Below are 17,252 nucleotides of genomic sequence, written 5' to 3'. Positions count from 1 at the left end.
CCTCCGTTAACCCAGTGTAATAAGTGCTAAAATTTTATTGGCCGATGGTGGGCATGTTTTTTGAGATACACCAATGTCCTTTTATATATTCATGGTGCATGACGGAGGTTATACACATATAGTCCAAGACCCATCAAGATATCTCTAAACGTTCAAGACTTATGGCCATTTTTGTAAAAAGGCTACTTCCGGTCCGCACGTTTTTGCGCTGCCTTGCGACCGCGGATCGAAATTTCAACTTTTTTCCAATGATTATTTGTGAAAAATCTATCATGACGGAAATAAAATCGGAGATATACGTTACGCCTTACGGTTTGGGCTGCAAGATCAGTTTTATGGCCTAACAAATACAATATGTTTCTAGCCCTACAGGCTCTAACCCTCACAAATAAATATAGCAGTAAACTTAAAGGCGGACGTCCGTTTCTAATAATGATTTATGTTTTTCTCAATGCTCACATGTAGGTTGTTGTTAAAACGTCATAGGTCAAAGAGCATACGGATCAAATGACCATAAAACATGCTGGATCCAGATGTCCCATGAGTATTCAAACTATTCCCACGCTTTCTATACAGAACGTACTGTTTTAACCACCGATAGGTAGATACTTATTCAAATTCAGTACATACTGTCACAGTAGGCCTATGCCATTTGGTGCTGCGACGTCCCTGTATGTATATTTATATTAATTTTGTCTGATCAACAATAAATTTATGAACAGAAGTCCTTGTTGTCGTTTGTGCTGGGACACAGGGCAGAGTAAGTTACCCCCTTATACCCCTAGATTTTTTGGGGTTGTAACAGGACGCAGCCTCTCACTCACTTTTTCTGCCGCTCACTTTAAAGAACTACGCCGAGAGAAGGGATCCCTGCGCCGGGAAAGAGAGACCTCAGTGGCCAAATTTTCCCACAGAATGAGATCTAAGGTTTATCCAAGAAGATTTGTCGCTATGTGCTTCATAACAAAAACAAAAGCGCTAGAGGGCTCGTAAAAGTGACTAAATCAAAAGATAGATTTACTCATTTAGAAACTCTGTTCTGTGTGCGGACCTCCATGTTCGCGGGCCACAGAAGCGCACAGCAAAAGGAATATGTCGTAAACGCTGTTATGTGAAATTAACATCCCCTCGCCTGAGCTCCGAGTGCACAGCTGCCCCTGGGCCTGTGCCCATAATGGCCACTGGATAATCCGGCCCTTAAATGTTTTTTTCTCTCGATTCAAATTTGACAGAGTGTTTAGTAAAATACTTTTCTGTTGTGTGACAAACTCAGAACATATATTTTAATGTCATTTTACTCGGACTGTAATTCAGTTCAAACAGAGCCGAGTCTGTGTAACCGGGCCAAAAACACTATAACAGGACGGACAGAACATATATCAACTTTACAGTAATGTGCTAACTTTTCTTCAAAATTATATATAACATTTAAAAAATACATAAATGTATCAAACAAAGATAAATTATTATTAAACAAATAATACAGGTACCAACACAGATTGAGATGGTAACAAGGGACTTATCTCACTGTAAAATAAACTAATGTAACAGCCATATCACTTTGTAATCTCTCAAGTAACGTCAAGGCTTTAAGATCATTTATATACCGAGGAAAGGAAGGAGGGGTTTTCAAAAACCCAGATTTATGAATAAAGAATTTGGCAAGTCCGAAAAGGTCATTAAGAAGGTAATGTAATATTTCTTAAGAACACCAAACCTAGTTTATTTATAGCCAAAGGTGATTACTTGAATATTAACATAAGACATTGTTTTAAGCAGCTGCTTACAGAATAATTTGCAGTAGGTTACATTCCATAAAAATGTGCCCAGTGGTTTCTATGCCATTCCCACAAAATTTACATTTGTTAGAGTTTTTTGTAATGTATGACTCCTGTTCACCTTTTTATTGACATATAACAAAATATTCCAAATCAACACAACAAAATGGCATGCAATGTATATTCAACAATTTAAAATTGGAATGGGGCATACACACAGAAGAAAAATAAGAAAAAAACATAACACAAATATATATATATATAAAATAAAGAAATAAACAGAAAATAACCAAAAATATACACCTTAAATAAACACCACATTATTAATTAAAGATCATACATTGGGGGAAATATCAGAATAGATTATATACATCAAATAGATCTCATAGGACTCTTGTCTTAAATATTTATTTTAATACTACAAATGGGGTGGGGGGGGGGTTGATTTAAAAAACCTACTTTTGTAAATAATATTTTTGCTAGCAGAAGTAAATTGTTAATCAATAACCATTTTTGACCATCCTCTTCATAGTTTCCATACTTAATATCTATAAAAGACTCGCTTCAACCACCCTTTACCTTTATCTTTTAACCGTAAATGACTTTTCCCCCAGAAGGCACTACAGTAGGCCTACTTCCAATTAAAGAAAATATGCTCTGTTTTACATTTGTTTGATTTATTAAAAACTTTGACAGAAGTTGACGTTTTTTATTATTTTTATTAATTAAAGCACAAAAGAGAACAAACATATACAATTCATAACAACAAAAATAAAAATGACATGAATACATTTGAAAAATGAAATTACAATCTATGTCGGCGTAAAAAACAATTACGTACATACATTAAAATGACAGGGCTTTGTAAGTCTTTTTTTATATTGCTTTAAGTTTGACCATATTATTTAATTTCTATTAGAAAAGGTTCTACATTTGGCTTAGCTTTAGCCCATTTTTTGCGTTTTTTAGACCAACGTTTAAATTGACGTTATTTCCATGCCTCTCGACGACTCCTGATGACGTCACTCTTCCGCGTCAAGTCTGCAAAATGGCGTCGGTAAAGAAAGGGAAAAAGGTAGTTAACCAGGAGGAATTGCGGCGGTTAATGCGAGCGAAGACGATCTCAGCAGAGCGTCAGAAGCGCGTTGATTCGCCGTACGCGAAGTACAACAGTGCGAGTCAGTTGAGCTGCGCGCTGTGTAACGCGCCCATCAAATCCGCGCTGCTCTGGCAGACACACGTACTGGGAAAACAACACCGAGATAAAGCTGCTGAAGTCAAGAGCAGAGATCAAACCGCACAAACATCATCATCAGCAGCAGCCTTAAAGAGGAAAGCCAAAGCAGAGCTCGCGACAGCACCCGCTAAACAAGGCAAACATCAGAACGCTGCAGGTGAGAAGTTGATGATCGGTCACACAACGTGAAGTGCACAGAGAACACACATCTGCCGCAGATGCATGGCCAGTGAACTTCAGTTTTTTTAAGTGGGTCACATGGGGGGATCACTTTTTGACACATCGTCTTCATTTACTAACGTCCACAGAATCTTATATGTGACCTGTGTATTTCCAGTTCTTCATACTTGATACAAAACAATATTTGTCATGCTTTTCTTCAAATTAAAGATGTATTTCATTTTTCACTGTCATTAATGTTCGGTTAAATCCCGCGAAACAAGGGAATGTTTGGCAACCGAAAATAGAAAAAACTGAATGTTCGGTATTACTGTTGTCACGATATCAAACTTTGGAACCAGTCGGTACTAAAAGTCACGAAACTAGCATTTCCCGCCATCATTTTGAGCGCTGTTGAACAGATTATGTAAGACCTCTTATTGATCATTGTGTTTCCAGACTCATCGGATATGTCTTTGAATGGCTCCTTACCCAGCGCTTGGGCAACCAAACCCGGAAGTGCGTGAAATGATCATTGCAGCGCTAACACAGATATACGCGGAAGTGTTCGATTTAGACTTTCAAAGGAGCCATTTAAACACATATCAGATCAGCTTGGAAACCCAATGGCTCACTTCCACAGAGTCAGCCTACTGGGATGAAACTAACTCACGTCAGCTGTTCTGAAACCCATCTCCGACTGAAACAGGACGAGTCACATTGTTTAAAATTTGTTTAGATGTTATGATGGGTGTGAAGTTGTAAAACACTGCGTTTGTTGTGTCATGTGGTGTGCACAGGTGCTGCATCTGGACTTCAGGTGTCCTCACATCAGTCTGCGGGTCTGGGGCTCCTGGCAGGAAACTATGATGACAGCGATATGGGCACAAGCAGTACGAATCCAGCTAAAGACGCAGCTGCTAATCTTCCTGCAGATTTCTTCGACAGCAGTGGCGGTTGCGTCCCAGCCACAGGTCCTGGTCACTCCGGCTCTGTATCCAAAGCCTCTGATGATGAAGAAACTGCCCAGGAGAGGAAAGACAAAACCACCGAAGCTCTACCAGAGGGTTTCTTCGATGATCCTGTGAGAGATGCCAAAGTTCGTAACGTGGACACACCAAAAGATCAAATGGATAAAGAGTGGGAGGAGTTTCAGAAAGAGATGCGACAGGTGAACAGCGCCTCGGACGCTATCGTTGCTGAAGATGATGAGGAGGGACGCTTGGAGCGACAGATTGACGAGATCGATGAGCAGATCCAATGTTATCGACGAGTGGAGCTTTTACGGGCTAAACAAGAGGTTGTAAAGGAGGCCCTGGTGAAGAAAAGGAAAGATCAGAGAAAGCAAACGCATTCATCTGGCAGCGATGAGGAAGATGAAGAAGAACTGATGCACGTGTTGACACAAGACTGGAGGGCCAAAGGAGCACTCGCTTGACACCGCTTACAGACATGATCAACGTTAGCAGATGTGCTGTGATTTTTCTTGTGTCCCTTGAACGCAACTGTTGAGTTAATCGTCTTGTGGATTGTGTAATTTAGAACTTTAAAATAACAACATTCTACACTCACCTCTGGTTTTGTACATTCACAGCACTTCACGTTTCATTTGTCTTTCATTTCTGACAAACCACGTTCAGTTACTGGAGCGTTCCCTGGTGCCAGACTGTAGACCCTATTTGTAAATAAAGGCTCATGATACTCAATGACAAGTGCATTTTGATGACAGCTTTTCTTTCAGCTCACAGCGGTTGAGTTGAGATGTTTTTGACGGTTCTGATGAGACTTGTGAATCTGAATCCATATAGATCTTGAGATTGGTTCTATACTTCTATACGGGACTGGACCCAGAAAACGTGTGTGTTCAGATTATTATCTTGATGTTGTGGGTGGGGGGTTAATACAATGTTGAATGCATCAACCTGATCCCACAGTTCTTCAGATGAGTAGTGCCGTAGAAAATGAAACTGCCAAAAACAGCACAATACAAACATTTCATGTTCAGTCAGGCTATCATCTCACTCCAAACATTGAATCATATTTCAGTGTGTTACTAAATATAATTAATTTGAACTTGTTTAAGAAGCAGCGCATGAATCAGTATCAGACCCCATGCTCCTGTCATTGTGTTTATAGTGATGAACCTGAAGACGGTTTTCAATAATGTACAGTGACAACTGACAGGTTAGTGTAATGTTTTCTATGATGTTGATGACCAACAAATTTTATTTTTTGCCATGAAAACCAATTTTCTTTTTAAAAATGAGAAACCATGATGCTGAAGCAAGTTTTTTTTCATCATTGATCCAACTAGACTTTCATGAAGTAAACTTTAATAGAAAATTATTGTAGTTTTTTTTCAACATTTTCAATAGTCTGAGTTTTTGAATAACCGCCGCATAAAGGAATACGCCTAAAAAATTGGCGAGATCTTCCTTAGAGAAGAGGAAGAGCCGCTGGAGTAGTGTTTGGTTATCAGAGATCGTAAACATTTGATTGAGCTACTCGATAAACTACTTTCACTTTCATCACAGCTGGTCAAAATAATTCAGCTACACACATTCTAAGATAACCAACACTCAAATAACAGCTTCATGACTTTAACATCAGCTGTTCTGTGTAATACACTGATATTGTGTGTGCGTATACTTCTGTCTAAAACACTTCTATGAAACGTCCTGTGATCTCCTGCTTGGGAATGTCTGCTGGTCAATCTGCTTGTTTTATTATCCAACTCTGATCCAATATAAAAAGGCAAAACTAACGCCTCTGTTATTAGTGTTAATACAATATATCATATCATTTACGCATTTGACAGACGCTGTTATCCAAAGCGACTTTACATTGCTTTATCCTACACATTGTACACTTAGGTATCTGAGATCGAACCCACAACCTTGCGTTGTTACTAGTGGTGGGCCGTTAACTCGGGACTCTTATCGCGCGATAAAAAAAATGTCGCCGTTAATCTATTCTCAAAGTTGGGTTGGGAGCTGGGTCTATACTACACAAGCTATGATGACTTTCGCCTTTATATTTTAGCGCGGATGTATATCTATCTGAATTGCACTGTACCGGGCGAGAACGAGAGTTTTCAACTCGCGTGATTCGCGCCGCCTCATCATGTCATAACCAGGGCTTCATTCGCGCAGCAAGTAGGTCTATTGGCTCTTTGCATTAACATATAAATCACTCGCGCTTGACACGCCATTCGCGTTTGGTCTGAACACAACATAACGTTACTGTGAAATTACCGCATCAAACGTGACGTGCTAACATGGATGCAGCTATGAAGCCGCCGTGTTTGCTTCAGGGAATATTCATTTTTAAGAAGCTTCCCAATGGAAATATCGACAAGACTAAGGTTGTTTGCACCTTGTGCAATGCGGAATTGGTTTAAAAAAACACTTTCTCTCAACAGGTAGTGGTCTAGCTTTAGTTGAAACCAGTAACTTTGTATTGAGATCTAATGTATTATGGCTCCTGTATGACATATCGCTTGTTGCTCCCTCACTCTTTGTAAGTCGCTTTGGATAAAAGCGTCTGCTAAATGACTAAATGTAAATGTACTGTAGGAGCTCTTCCAGTCTCAAGTACCACCTAAACGCAAATCATCCCTTAGCTAATGCAGAAGTAAACCCTTACCCTGGTCTAATGCGACACCTGGCTTGAGACACCCGTTCTCAAAGACTTACTTTTAGTCGTTATTTGGGTGGCACACATATTAATGCCTTCGGCAGAATTCAAATGAGCCATTTTAATCTAGATTAATTCCAAGATTAACCTAGATTAAAAAAAAAAAATCTATGCCCACCACTAGTTGTTACACAATTCTCTTACTACTGAGCAACAGGAATCCCTTGCCATAGTAGAATAAACAGGGGAGTATTTACCATAGTAGGATTTTTTAAATCTCTGACAGAGATTGACGTATGAACATGCACTATGGTCTGTGTATCTTTTGGTCTTTTGTTTAAAAAAACTAGAAATACGAGAACTCAGCAAGATTTTTCGTCTTCAATTTATGGAACATAAAATGGATAAACAGCTTGAAAACTCTTTTTCCACATGTGAACCTCTCCATTCCACTGACTGGCCAACCAAAGATCAGCAAGAGACCTCTTTGGTCATTTCGCATTGCAAACTGTAGAGAAGCAAAGAATAATGTTGATTTAGATGTGCTCATACCCAGCAGTCATAACCTATATTTTATACCACACCTTCCGTTTTGGGCAAAGATTCTGGATTAATATGACAAGTTTAAGTATTATTTTGTCTCATCACGGCTGTTGGGTTTACATTTCTTTTCCACAGGTTTGCTTTGTGTCAAGTTTGGTGAACCACCACTGTTAAACACGCAAAAAACATCAGAAATGCTTCAGAAACAGACAAAGAACAGCCGCTTTAACACATGGCTATAAATAGTAAACTCAGAAAAACTGAAAATGGTCTGTTGTTTTATCCCTGGCTGTATGTTATATATTTAAAACCATTACTGCCATGGTGTTGGGATGGTTTTGTGAGAATGACTCAAATGCTTGCAGTGTAATATAGATAAAACACACACAGACATAAATCAGCATTTATTCATGACATTACCCGTGCATTGCAAAACTGAAGAAAGAAATCATTATTACAATGTCATCATTTCAAGTGATCTTTCTACTGCTTTAAGTCATTATTCATATATAAATTCACTTTCTACAATATATACAAAGCTGACAGCAGCGTCTGTGAAGAGCTCCAGTCAAGTGCAGAATATACAGACAGATTAGAGAATAAATACACATTCATTTTTTCACTACCTGCCCTCAAAGTACTGCTGTCAGCTACTCTGGACAAACCAAATAAAACAGCCAAGTGCATTGCATTACATGATCATATAAATATCAAGTGGTTACATTTACAAAAAGCTATGATGTTATTGCTAATAATGAGCATCTTTATGTTGCTGTCAGATCTCACAGAACTCCAATTCTTTTCAGATAGAAATACAGCAGAAAACATCTCAATATACCAGTGAAACTCACACTTCCCCCAGTTCCTGTCATTACTGTCCTCATGATTTATTTATCTCATCAATACATGAACACAATTTCAATCAGCATCAATTAAAATGCATTAAAACAAATGCAACCAGGACTTATAAATACATTAGAATTTACATATGGACATTGGTTTTGAGCGCTGCTCATTGTCAACAGATCTATCTGGGATCAACTTTGCGATAAAGGTTCCAGTCACAAAAACAAAAGATGACATGAAGTCATTTCTCTTTCAATATTTCAGTGCGTAACATGAGAGTCTGGGAGATGAAGTACGGTGTGTGTAAACATCAGCTGGAGCGCTGAACTTGTGCCCTGTGATCAATGGAACCGTCAAACATCACTGACCTCAGTCCAGCTCAAGCCGACACAGCCTCGTGAAGCTCCTCTAGTGTATACACCTCATCTCCATCTGCGTCATACGGCTGAAGAAGAGCCAAGTCTGGAGCATCTGAACCGAACACCAACCTCAACTCCTCATATGTCAACCCACCACACCAATGACCCTCCAGACAGAGCACTCGCTCCAGATCTGACACACACAGGGAAACACAAATCACTCTCATTTCACTTCAAATAAAAAAAAAACTCAAATCATGTCCGGTATCAAAACTATCATGGTTGTTTTGTGCCTCTCCCAAGTGCTGTAAAATCAGCTTTCAGAAAAAGAGCAAAAGAAGAAAGAAAAATAAGAGAGAGAGAGAGACAAAACCTTACACCACCCGTCATATTTATGATCTTTACTCTTCACAACATTTCTACTGATCGGAAGGTTAAGACTTATCGTTTTGAAGAGCACACAGCAGAGCACATCACACAAATGATGGAAAACATGCTCCTGGACTGGAAGATGAAGAGAGTCTATCTGGAATTATGTCAGTGATCATTCTTCTGTGTTTGGTTTCCTTGTTTCACTCAATCTAGATTTGGACATTTGTAAAGTCCTTAAGATGCCATGAGTGGAATCCGCTGCTAGAGCGTGCTGACGGCGTTTGACGTGTCACATCCAGTGGAGATGTATATACAATAGGTCGAATCGCGCCGCTAGCCTGTGGAGTGGACAAGGTTGTTCGGCTCTTTCTCTTACAGCTCTGTCTTAACTTGTATCAAAGCACAAGCTTAGAAGTTCAATGGATATTTATAACTTTTCTCGTGCTCGTTCCAGTCCAACTAGTGCAAGACAGAAAAACCAATACAAGACACAGAATCTACATCAGTGAATCAAGTGTTTTGAAGATGTTCTGGAAGAGGCTTTGCTCATTAATGTACTTACAATAGAGTTATGCAAATGAGTTGTGCTGGGGTACCTAGGTAGCGTGGTGTGTGCTGTAAGCGTAGCTAGTCTGAAATGACAATGGCCGTGCATTGAAAACGATCTACATACGCCCTGCTCACACATCCAGTGTCAAACTGGTGTAAAGGAGTTGTGCATTTTTTTCGTATTTGGCTCTCTTTTGTACATTGTCTTTGAATTGCTGAGAATGGGAAGCGATGACCTGACAAGAGCTGAGATGATAGAGCCGAATAAAGGACGCGGCAACTTGACACGATTTTTCTACAACACTTCAAATGCTATTAGATTGTTAATGATAATCTTAAATCTTTAATTTACCTTATTAGTAAGTTTATTTATTTTTTATTTAGCCTTGTTGTGCAAGCACTGTTGAGCTTGTGCAGAGGCAGCAGCTTTTGCCAGAGGGGAACTGGAATCCCCTGGTTGGGCCTGGGTTCTCCTGAGGGTTTTTTTCTCGATTGGAGTTTTGGGTTCCTCGCCACCGTTTGCATATTGTTTTGCACTATTTGCCTGGCCGGGGGGGCTGCTTTAGAATTAGAAGGTAGACATAATTAATATTGCATATAAGAATTTATAGTCTGTTTAATATTTGACCTGTGGTTCTCTCTCCTATGTGTGCTATTACTGTGTGTGCGTCTATGTCAATGTGTGTAAGTATGTATGCAAATTGTGTGTGTGGAGCATTTGTATGTCTGTCTTTTGTTGTTTTCACCTTTTTCTTGTTTTTACAGGTATATGCCTTTAGTTGTTTTTATTGAAGTCAATGTGTCTCATGTACAGCTGCTTTGTAACACTGAAAATTGTAAAAAGCGCTATATAAATAAAGTTGAGTTGAGATTTGTTAAAAATGACACTCAAAATGCTTGACGGATTCGAAAATCGCAGAAAATCGGACCTGGTCCGAATATTTTTACGACGGATGAAAATATCAGAAGCAGTGTGTAAATGTGATAGACAAAACGTGAAGTCATATTTATTTTTTAACGGATGAAAATTTCGGACGCAAATGGGCTTAAGAGTTCATATGCAACAATACTTCCATACTAATGTGAAAAACACCGAGTAGCATAGGGCGAGTTTTGAAGCTTTAGCATGGCCATGCTACACTATGCTAGCCTAGTGCACAAAGAACAGAGCCCTTAGAGAACACCACAGAAGATAAACCAAAGTTCATTCTATCTCTGATATGTGGAGTCGTAGAGAATGAAACAGGCTTTATGATTTAGGAACGGATGAAAGAGAAATAAACAGAATCAGTGATGAGATCCTGCGTAGCGTTATGGTGTTCAACGGTCAGTTTATATTGAATAAAACAGATCCTAGGAAGGATCATTGGACCGAATAAATCCACCCGTATTGAATGTAAGGGTTAGGAATGACAGCACACCTTTCACAGAGCTGATCCCAGGAAATAGCGCCGTCTTCCGGGTAGATCTCCTTCCTCTTTTATGACGTTTGCGAGACAGAAATCTGGGATGACGGGATGCCGAGGAACCTGAAATGATATTTAACAATGCGTCATTCCTAATGAAACGTCAGCCTCAGGTGAACATGAGCGTCTTGAGTACCACGTACACACCAGTGTTTGTAGAATTCTCTTCTCCGGTCGGAAGTTTATGGTCAGCAGCTGCTGGACGGTTCTGCGTGATGTGAAGAACAGTCAGTTAGTGTCAGTGACTGTCTGTTGTTTAAAGGTGCATGGGGTGCTTTTTAGTGGCATCTAGTGATGGTCCCTTTCAAAGCACTACAGTGGGTGATGAAGAAATTAAATGTCGTGGCATTTTCTGTTCTTTGCTGAAGTAGATCAAGTATTTAGGAAACACGCCCTCTTTAGGGCTATTGTAGAAACAACACCACAAAACACATGACGCTTCATTACGTAAGATCTGTATACACCTCTGAACACACCCAACCCCACCTCACTGGACCTTTAAGAGTTCTTTGTGATCTTACATCATCGGTTGAGGAGCTCTGCTGTAATGTGGACATCCATCTTGTGAGGTTGGAGAGCACAAAGTGAATACTCTGAATCTGTTCACCGGACCAGGACTGGTGGAGCAGTTGAGTGGTGTTTAACTCCTGCAGGCCGTCCTGAACAAACTGTATCTCCTGCAACATCCACAGACAGCCGATCAATGCACCTTGTTCATTCTAACACACGTGTGACTCTCTACATCAAGTCTCTTATGTTACCTGTTTCAAGACAAAACAACCAGTGTTGTTTTCTTGCCAACTGTGTGATGTTCGCACTTCTTCCTAAAAGAAGAAATTCAAGGAACGCTTGAAATATACACATACAGCCGGAAGCGTTACAGGTCACTGGAAACTGAAAATGTTCTTGTGCAGGTTATGTTGGCCTTCATAAGTTGTCCATATCATATCAGGAGCCGATTCTGTGCGTATTTTCTGACCACATAACTCCTGAAGTATTTTATGAATCACACTCAACTCGTCTTTCCTGTTTTACTTAAGAAATGCTGCGTTCACTCCGCTTCCTAGTTTTACTAGACTGGGAATTATGTGATTCTATAGGAAGATTCAAGTGCAAAGCACCTACAAACAGTAATGACAATGTCACCCAGATCTCAAAGATTCAGTGAACTAACGCTTCATAATCACTTAAATGACCACAGAGGAATCATGAGCGCCTTCACATGATTAAACATCACATAATAAAATATGAAAGGAAATCATTTTCTACAGTTTTCTCTTTGAGTTGATCTCTTCTTCTCTCTTCCTCAGCAGACTGCATTAGTGTGACGTCATGTTGAACACTAGTGAGGGTGCTGCCAATAGTAGCCACACTCTACAGAGAGAGAGAGAGAGAGAGGAATGAGGTGACATGAAACAATGTGATGACATGTGTGATGCGTCTGAAGGAAACAAACCTTCTGGAGCTCCTCCACGGCTCTTGGAAGAGCGATGAGATCTGCTGCTGATTTAATGTTTGTCTTTAGGTGATTGACAGCGGAATCAATCGCACTCAGCTACACCAGAAAAACATCAACATCAATTCAGCGACACACAACACATGACCTACACAACAAGTGCTTCACAGACGACAACAACAACGCAAGAATGAAGAGACACTATCGGGGTTTCATGTTCAACATCTAGAAAAAAATCCACATGACACTTTAAATCCATAACACGAAAGACATCTCATCAGCCAAGCCGGCACATGACCGACCTTCAACGTTGAAATATGGTTGAAATAATGACAGTTGTTGTTTCAACGTTGAAACAACGTTGCTATAACGTTTAATGCTAAATGGTTGAAAACCAACCGGTACATTACCAACCTTCAACGTTGAAATATGGTTGAAATAATGACAGCTGTTGTTTCAATTTTGATTGAAATGCTAAATGGTTGAAAAAGGGTAATAAAAACACTTATAAATCAACTTTTTTTACAAGATCCATATGTTGAATCAATTAATGTATGCACAGAATAAAAACTTTCTGCCTTTTAAATTATTAAGATCATTATTATTATTATTTTATTATCCATTTACATTTTTATCATGAACCTTGTGGTATAAATATTATCAACAGCAATAAAAGATTGCGCTGCTTTAGCACACTGAAACAATTCCTATTGGTTATTTAACCTTATTTGCTTTGATTATGATTGGTTAATCTGTCTGTCATTCATGAAACTGGCCAATGAAACTGTGCGCGCCATTTTATGTTTGAAAATATGACCGTTATCCTGACCGTCTTTCTGATCGAGGACGTCATTTGAAGCGAGACTGGTCTGGCCAAGGGAAGAGCACGATAGAAAGTGGTCTGAGAGGGCGCGGGATCAAAAAGGTAAGTCATAAATATACGCAAGGTCATGAGTTAAACGCATTATGTCAGTTCTTGGAAAATTGCTACGTCGATTTTAAGGGATAAGACATTATACGTGTGCACACAGATACAAAATTTCAGGAAAAAAGTGTAACGTTACATAAGCGAAATTTTCCGTTTGTCGTCGTCATTACTGTCCATTCACGGTAATATCGCGAGATTGGAAGCGTACTTTTCTGTACTTTACTTGAGTATTATTTTTTTTCCTGGAAACTTGACTTTAACTTCACTAAATCTGAACGACAAATATTGTACTTTTCACTCCACTACATTTCTATCAAAGTAGAAAGTCGTTCCTATATGTAGCAGCTTTGAAAGTTAGTTGGTTAAATTATTATTATAGTTTTTTGACAGAGCATATCAGTAATAACTCTAATCAGGTTACATAAAGTAATTTTCACAGTATTTTTTTTTAATACTTACAAATGAGAACAATAGAAGCAGTTAAACTAACAGTAGGACAACAATTTTATGTAATTTTTTTTTTTTTAATAGAATAGAATGGGTGGTGGTGGCCGTAAGAAGACTCTTCCTTGAAGACACCTTTTTTTCCTTCTTCTTTAATGACTGTTGCTAGTAAAATGTTAAGTTCTACTAAAGACTTCTTGTTCTACAAACTTTCCTTACTTTTACTTGGATTCTTTTTCACGTAATTGTTGAGATTTTAGAATGTTACGAAATGAGTACATATGTTTGTTATTATTTATATATAGGCTATTGTGTATATTTGCAGTGTGTATGAAATTAGAATTAAAAGCTTTTTTCCATCTGCATTCTGATATCATTAAACCCTTAAGAAAGTGCTTTGTTGTTGAATGAGAATTTTTTTCAATAAATTATGTGCAAGTGTAAATGTAGAATATAGATATATATTTAAATTCTAAGAAAATTATTTTTCCATTTGGTGTAATTGTTCAAAACTTTTTCTTTAGAAAATGAAGCATCTCATCCCTGCACTGCAGATTAATGAACATCTAATTGTTAGAAAGAGAATTTTTTTTTATGCCGTCCAATTGCAAATCATGTACAGCCAGTTTTATTAGTTGCTGAAAATACTATGTGTACCGAAAATCATAGTTTACCTCTCAGTGTTGACGTTTAAGCAAAATTACAGGTACGCCGGTGAAACAGGGTTACAATATCAACGTTGATTCAATTTGCAAAATCGAAAGGTGATTCAACGTCGACAGAAGACCATAACCCGAAAGGCAAGAGTGAAACGACGTCGCGATTTCAACGGTGAATCAACGTTGTTTCTTCCGCGGTGAAACGACGTCACAATATCAACGTTGATCCGTTTTGCAAAATCGAAAGGTAATTCACCGTTGATTCAACCATGGTACCTGACGTTGTTTCAACGGTGAATCAACGTTGAAATGCCGGCTGGGAGGTGTTGTGTCTGTGTGCATCTGGATGTGAGCAGTAGTACACAAACCTTCTGACTGATGTCAGTCACATTAGACCAGAGTTTAGTCAAACTTCTCTCGCCGCTCTCCATATCAGACAGTTTTCTCTCTTTCTCCTTCAGATCTTCACTCAGCTTCACAATCTCATGGGAGGAAAGTTGCTGACTGCTTTCCACTGTAAATAAATGCAACCACAGAACAAAATGAAGGAGAATATGACACGTGTGGATGTGTGTGTGTGTGTGTGTGTGTGACGTGAACTCACTCATGCGGATCTTCTCTTTCATCAAGTCCAGATCCTGTTTGAGAGAAATCTGCATCCATATGAGACCGGCACATGCCATAACACACGCCGCCAGAACGATGAAGATACACAGTGGGTAACAGAGCGAACAACACTGCACTGAACCCCTGTAAATATACACAGACACACACACAACATCGTCGTCATACACAAACACACACTGCCAGAATGATGAGGACGGACACACACACGGTCAGTGACTCACGAGGGCAGAAGGCCGGTTCTGTTGAATTCCTGCTCCTCTGAACTGGACTCAGATTCGGTGTCGGGCGGCTCGGTTCGCAGTAATCTGTGTCCGCACGTCTGTTTGTTTTTCTTTCTGCTGCTGTCACTCAATCCGATCAGAGCATTCAGTTCCTTTCTCTTCTTCATCTTCTTCTGAGGAGTCATCGCTGTGGATTGTTAATGGATGAGCACATTTAAATGACCACTGATGGGGTCAAATCCTGTAACACGGTCACGTCAACCGGTTTAGCTTCAACTTTAGCATGTGTTAGCATTCGACGTGACACAAACATAATACACAGCGTTTAATACACAGAATCAAGAGAGCAGCACTTGCTCTTGTCAACCGTATACCGCCAAATTTTCTTCGGTCGAGAACTTCGGTCGATCTTCGTGTAAAGCTAAAGCTAAAGCTAAGTTGATGGGAGAGATCGCTGACAGAGTACAGTAGCAACGGAAGTCCGGACTAAGTTAGTTCCGGTCAGTCGTCACGAGCCGGATACGCACATGCCCAAAGTTTTAAATCTAATTATAATCAAATTCTGAATAAAAACTAAGAATCAAATACGTCAAGTCTGCCCTTTGTTCAGCATGATAATAAATAATATGAAAACACTGATTCTGATGCGTCAAAGCATCACGTGACAAACAAGGCACGTCAAACTGTTTGAAAACACCTTAGAAGTTCGGGCGTTGGACGCTAGATGGCGCTGCGGTATACATACTGCGCCCCAAAAGTATGTACTGATTTAATTGACTGCAATTCAACTGTTTAAAAAAAAGTACGTACTGTTTTAGTAATAGAAAGGTATATACTCAACTCACTCAACTCAACAATTTTCATTGTTACAAAGCAGCTGTACATGAGACATTTTGACTATAAGCAAATCAATTATTGTTATACAGCTGTAAAAACAAGTAAAAGGTGAAAACACAGAAGACAGACATACACACATACAAACACTCCACAAACACAATGTGCATACATACTAACACACATAGACAAAGACACATACACACAGACGGACACACAGACGGACCATACCTGTCAAGTTTTGGATTTGAAAATAAGGGAAATTTTTCGGCGCCCACCACCCCAACCAAACTCCAGTATCCCTTACATTTTAAAACAGGTGTTATAGCCCAAATGAAAACAGAAAAGGGTATATATGAAGAGCATTTATTTAAAGGCTTATTTGCATATTTTCTGTTAATTTAACATTGCTTGTCTTTACAGTTTATTTTCATTCCACATTCTTTTTATTTCATATTGCTTTTCCTTAACAGTTTTTCTTTTTATTTCACATAACTTTTTTTACTCTTTTAGTGAGTTATTGTACACATTTGTTGCAGACTTTGCATTCTTTAAGACTGTTTTGGAAGGAGTGTATTTGTGGGCTGGGCCAGAGTGGTTCATTTCACATGAGAGTAGAGCGCAAACAGTTCTGTTGTCTAATGTCATCCTATTCTCTGTAACAATCTTTCGTACCATGCTAAATACAAAACTTACAAAACGCGTGACTGTCCCCCACCCTGCTCCTCTTCAGAAAATTTAATTCGCTGTCTCATTGGTGGCGGTATTTAAACGAGGGTTTTGTTTTTTTGGCAGGAGTGCCTTCCGTCACTGTTGTTACGTCCATTATCCGTCTCCGTTTTGTTTTTTTTTCCCGCGTTGTCACTCATCATCTGACCTCACACACTAACCTCGCGACAACTGCCACCTACAGTACTGTAGGCTACTGCAGATGGCAGTTATCGCGAGGCTAGTGACAGAGCTCAGATTGGAAATGTTTTTTTATTTTTACTCCGGTGTTATTATTTTTTAATAACGCAGGTTAAAATACGGGAGATTTACGGGAAAATACTAATACGGGAGGACGGCGGGAAAGAAGGGTAAAATACGGGACTTTCCCGGCCAAAACGGGATACTTGACAGGTATGAGACGGACACA

The 17,252-nt window shown here is 39.2% G+C and overlaps 2 protein-coding genes across 2 annotated transcripts; one reads left to right on the top strand and one right to left on the bottom strand.

Moving 5' to 3' along the window:
* The first annotated feature begins 2,786 nt into the window (after positions 1-2,786).
* Positions 2,787-5,450, top strand: znf830 (zinc finger protein 830). Its single transcript, XM_056743580.1, has 2 exons — positions 2,787-3,172; positions 3,975-5,450. The coding sequence occupies exons 1-2, from the start codon at positions 2,827-2,829 to the stop codon at positions 4,610-4,612; spliced, it is 984 nt and encodes a 327-aa protein (XP_056599558.1). The 5' UTR covers positions 2,787-2,826; the 3' UTR covers positions 4,613-5,450.
* Positions 5,451-7,742: 2,292 nt separating this feature from the next.
* efcab14 (EF-hand calcium binding domain 14) lies at positions 7,743-15,893 on the bottom strand. Its single transcript, XM_056744019.1, has 10 exons — positions 15,281-15,893; positions 15,037-15,182; positions 14,801-14,946; positions 12,402-12,500; positions 12,215-12,319; positions 11,707-11,769; positions 11,467-11,622; positions 11,093-11,153; positions 10,901-11,008; positions 7,743-8,751 (listed from the first exon to the last, which is right to left on the bottom strand). The coding sequence occupies exons 1-10, from the start codon at positions 15,463-15,465 to the stop codon at positions 8,579-8,581; spliced, it is 1,242 nt and encodes a 413-aa protein (XP_056599997.1). The 5' UTR covers positions 15,466-15,893; the 3' UTR covers positions 7,743-8,578.
* Between the last annotated feature and the right edge of the window lie 1,359 nt (positions 15,894-17,252).

The sequence above is a fragment of the Triplophysa dalaica genome, chromosome 3, assembly GCF_015846415.1.
Source record: "Triplophysa dalaica isolate WHDGS20190420 chromosome 3, ASM1584641v1, whole genome shotgun sequence".
NCBI lineage: Eukaryota > Metazoa > Chordata > Actinopteri > Cypriniformes > Nemacheilidae > Triplophysa > Triplophysa dalaica.
The sequence above is the reverse complement of the archived record's forward strand: the minus strand, read 5'-3'. Positions and strand labels throughout refer to the sequence as shown.

What these genes read in the sequence shown, in the direction of transcription:
- znf830 (XM_056743580.1), top strand. Translation starts at nt 2,827, where the DNA reads ATGGCGTCGGTAAAGAAAGGGAAAAAGGTAGTTAACCAGGAGGAATTG. An exon ending in CAAACATCAGAACGCTGCAG is followed by an intron (nt 3,173 to 3,974) that starts GTGAGAAGTTGA and finishes TGGTGTGCACAG; the next exon opens with GTGCTGCATCTGGACTTCAG.
- efcab14 (XM_056744019.1), bottom strand. Translation starts at nt 15,465, where the DNA reads ATGACTCCTCAGAAGAAGATGAAGAAGAGAAAGGAACTGAATGCTCTG. An exon ending in CCGTGGAGGAGCTCCAGAAG is followed by an intron (nt 12,320 to 12,401) that starts GTTTGTTTCCTT and finishes CTCTCTCTGTAG; the next exon opens with AGTGTGGCTACTATTGGCAG. An exon ending in AGAGAATTCTACAAACACTG is followed by an intron (nt 11,009 to 11,092) that starts GTGTGTACGTGG and finishes ATATCATTTCAG; the next exon opens with GTTCCTCGGCATCCCGTCAT.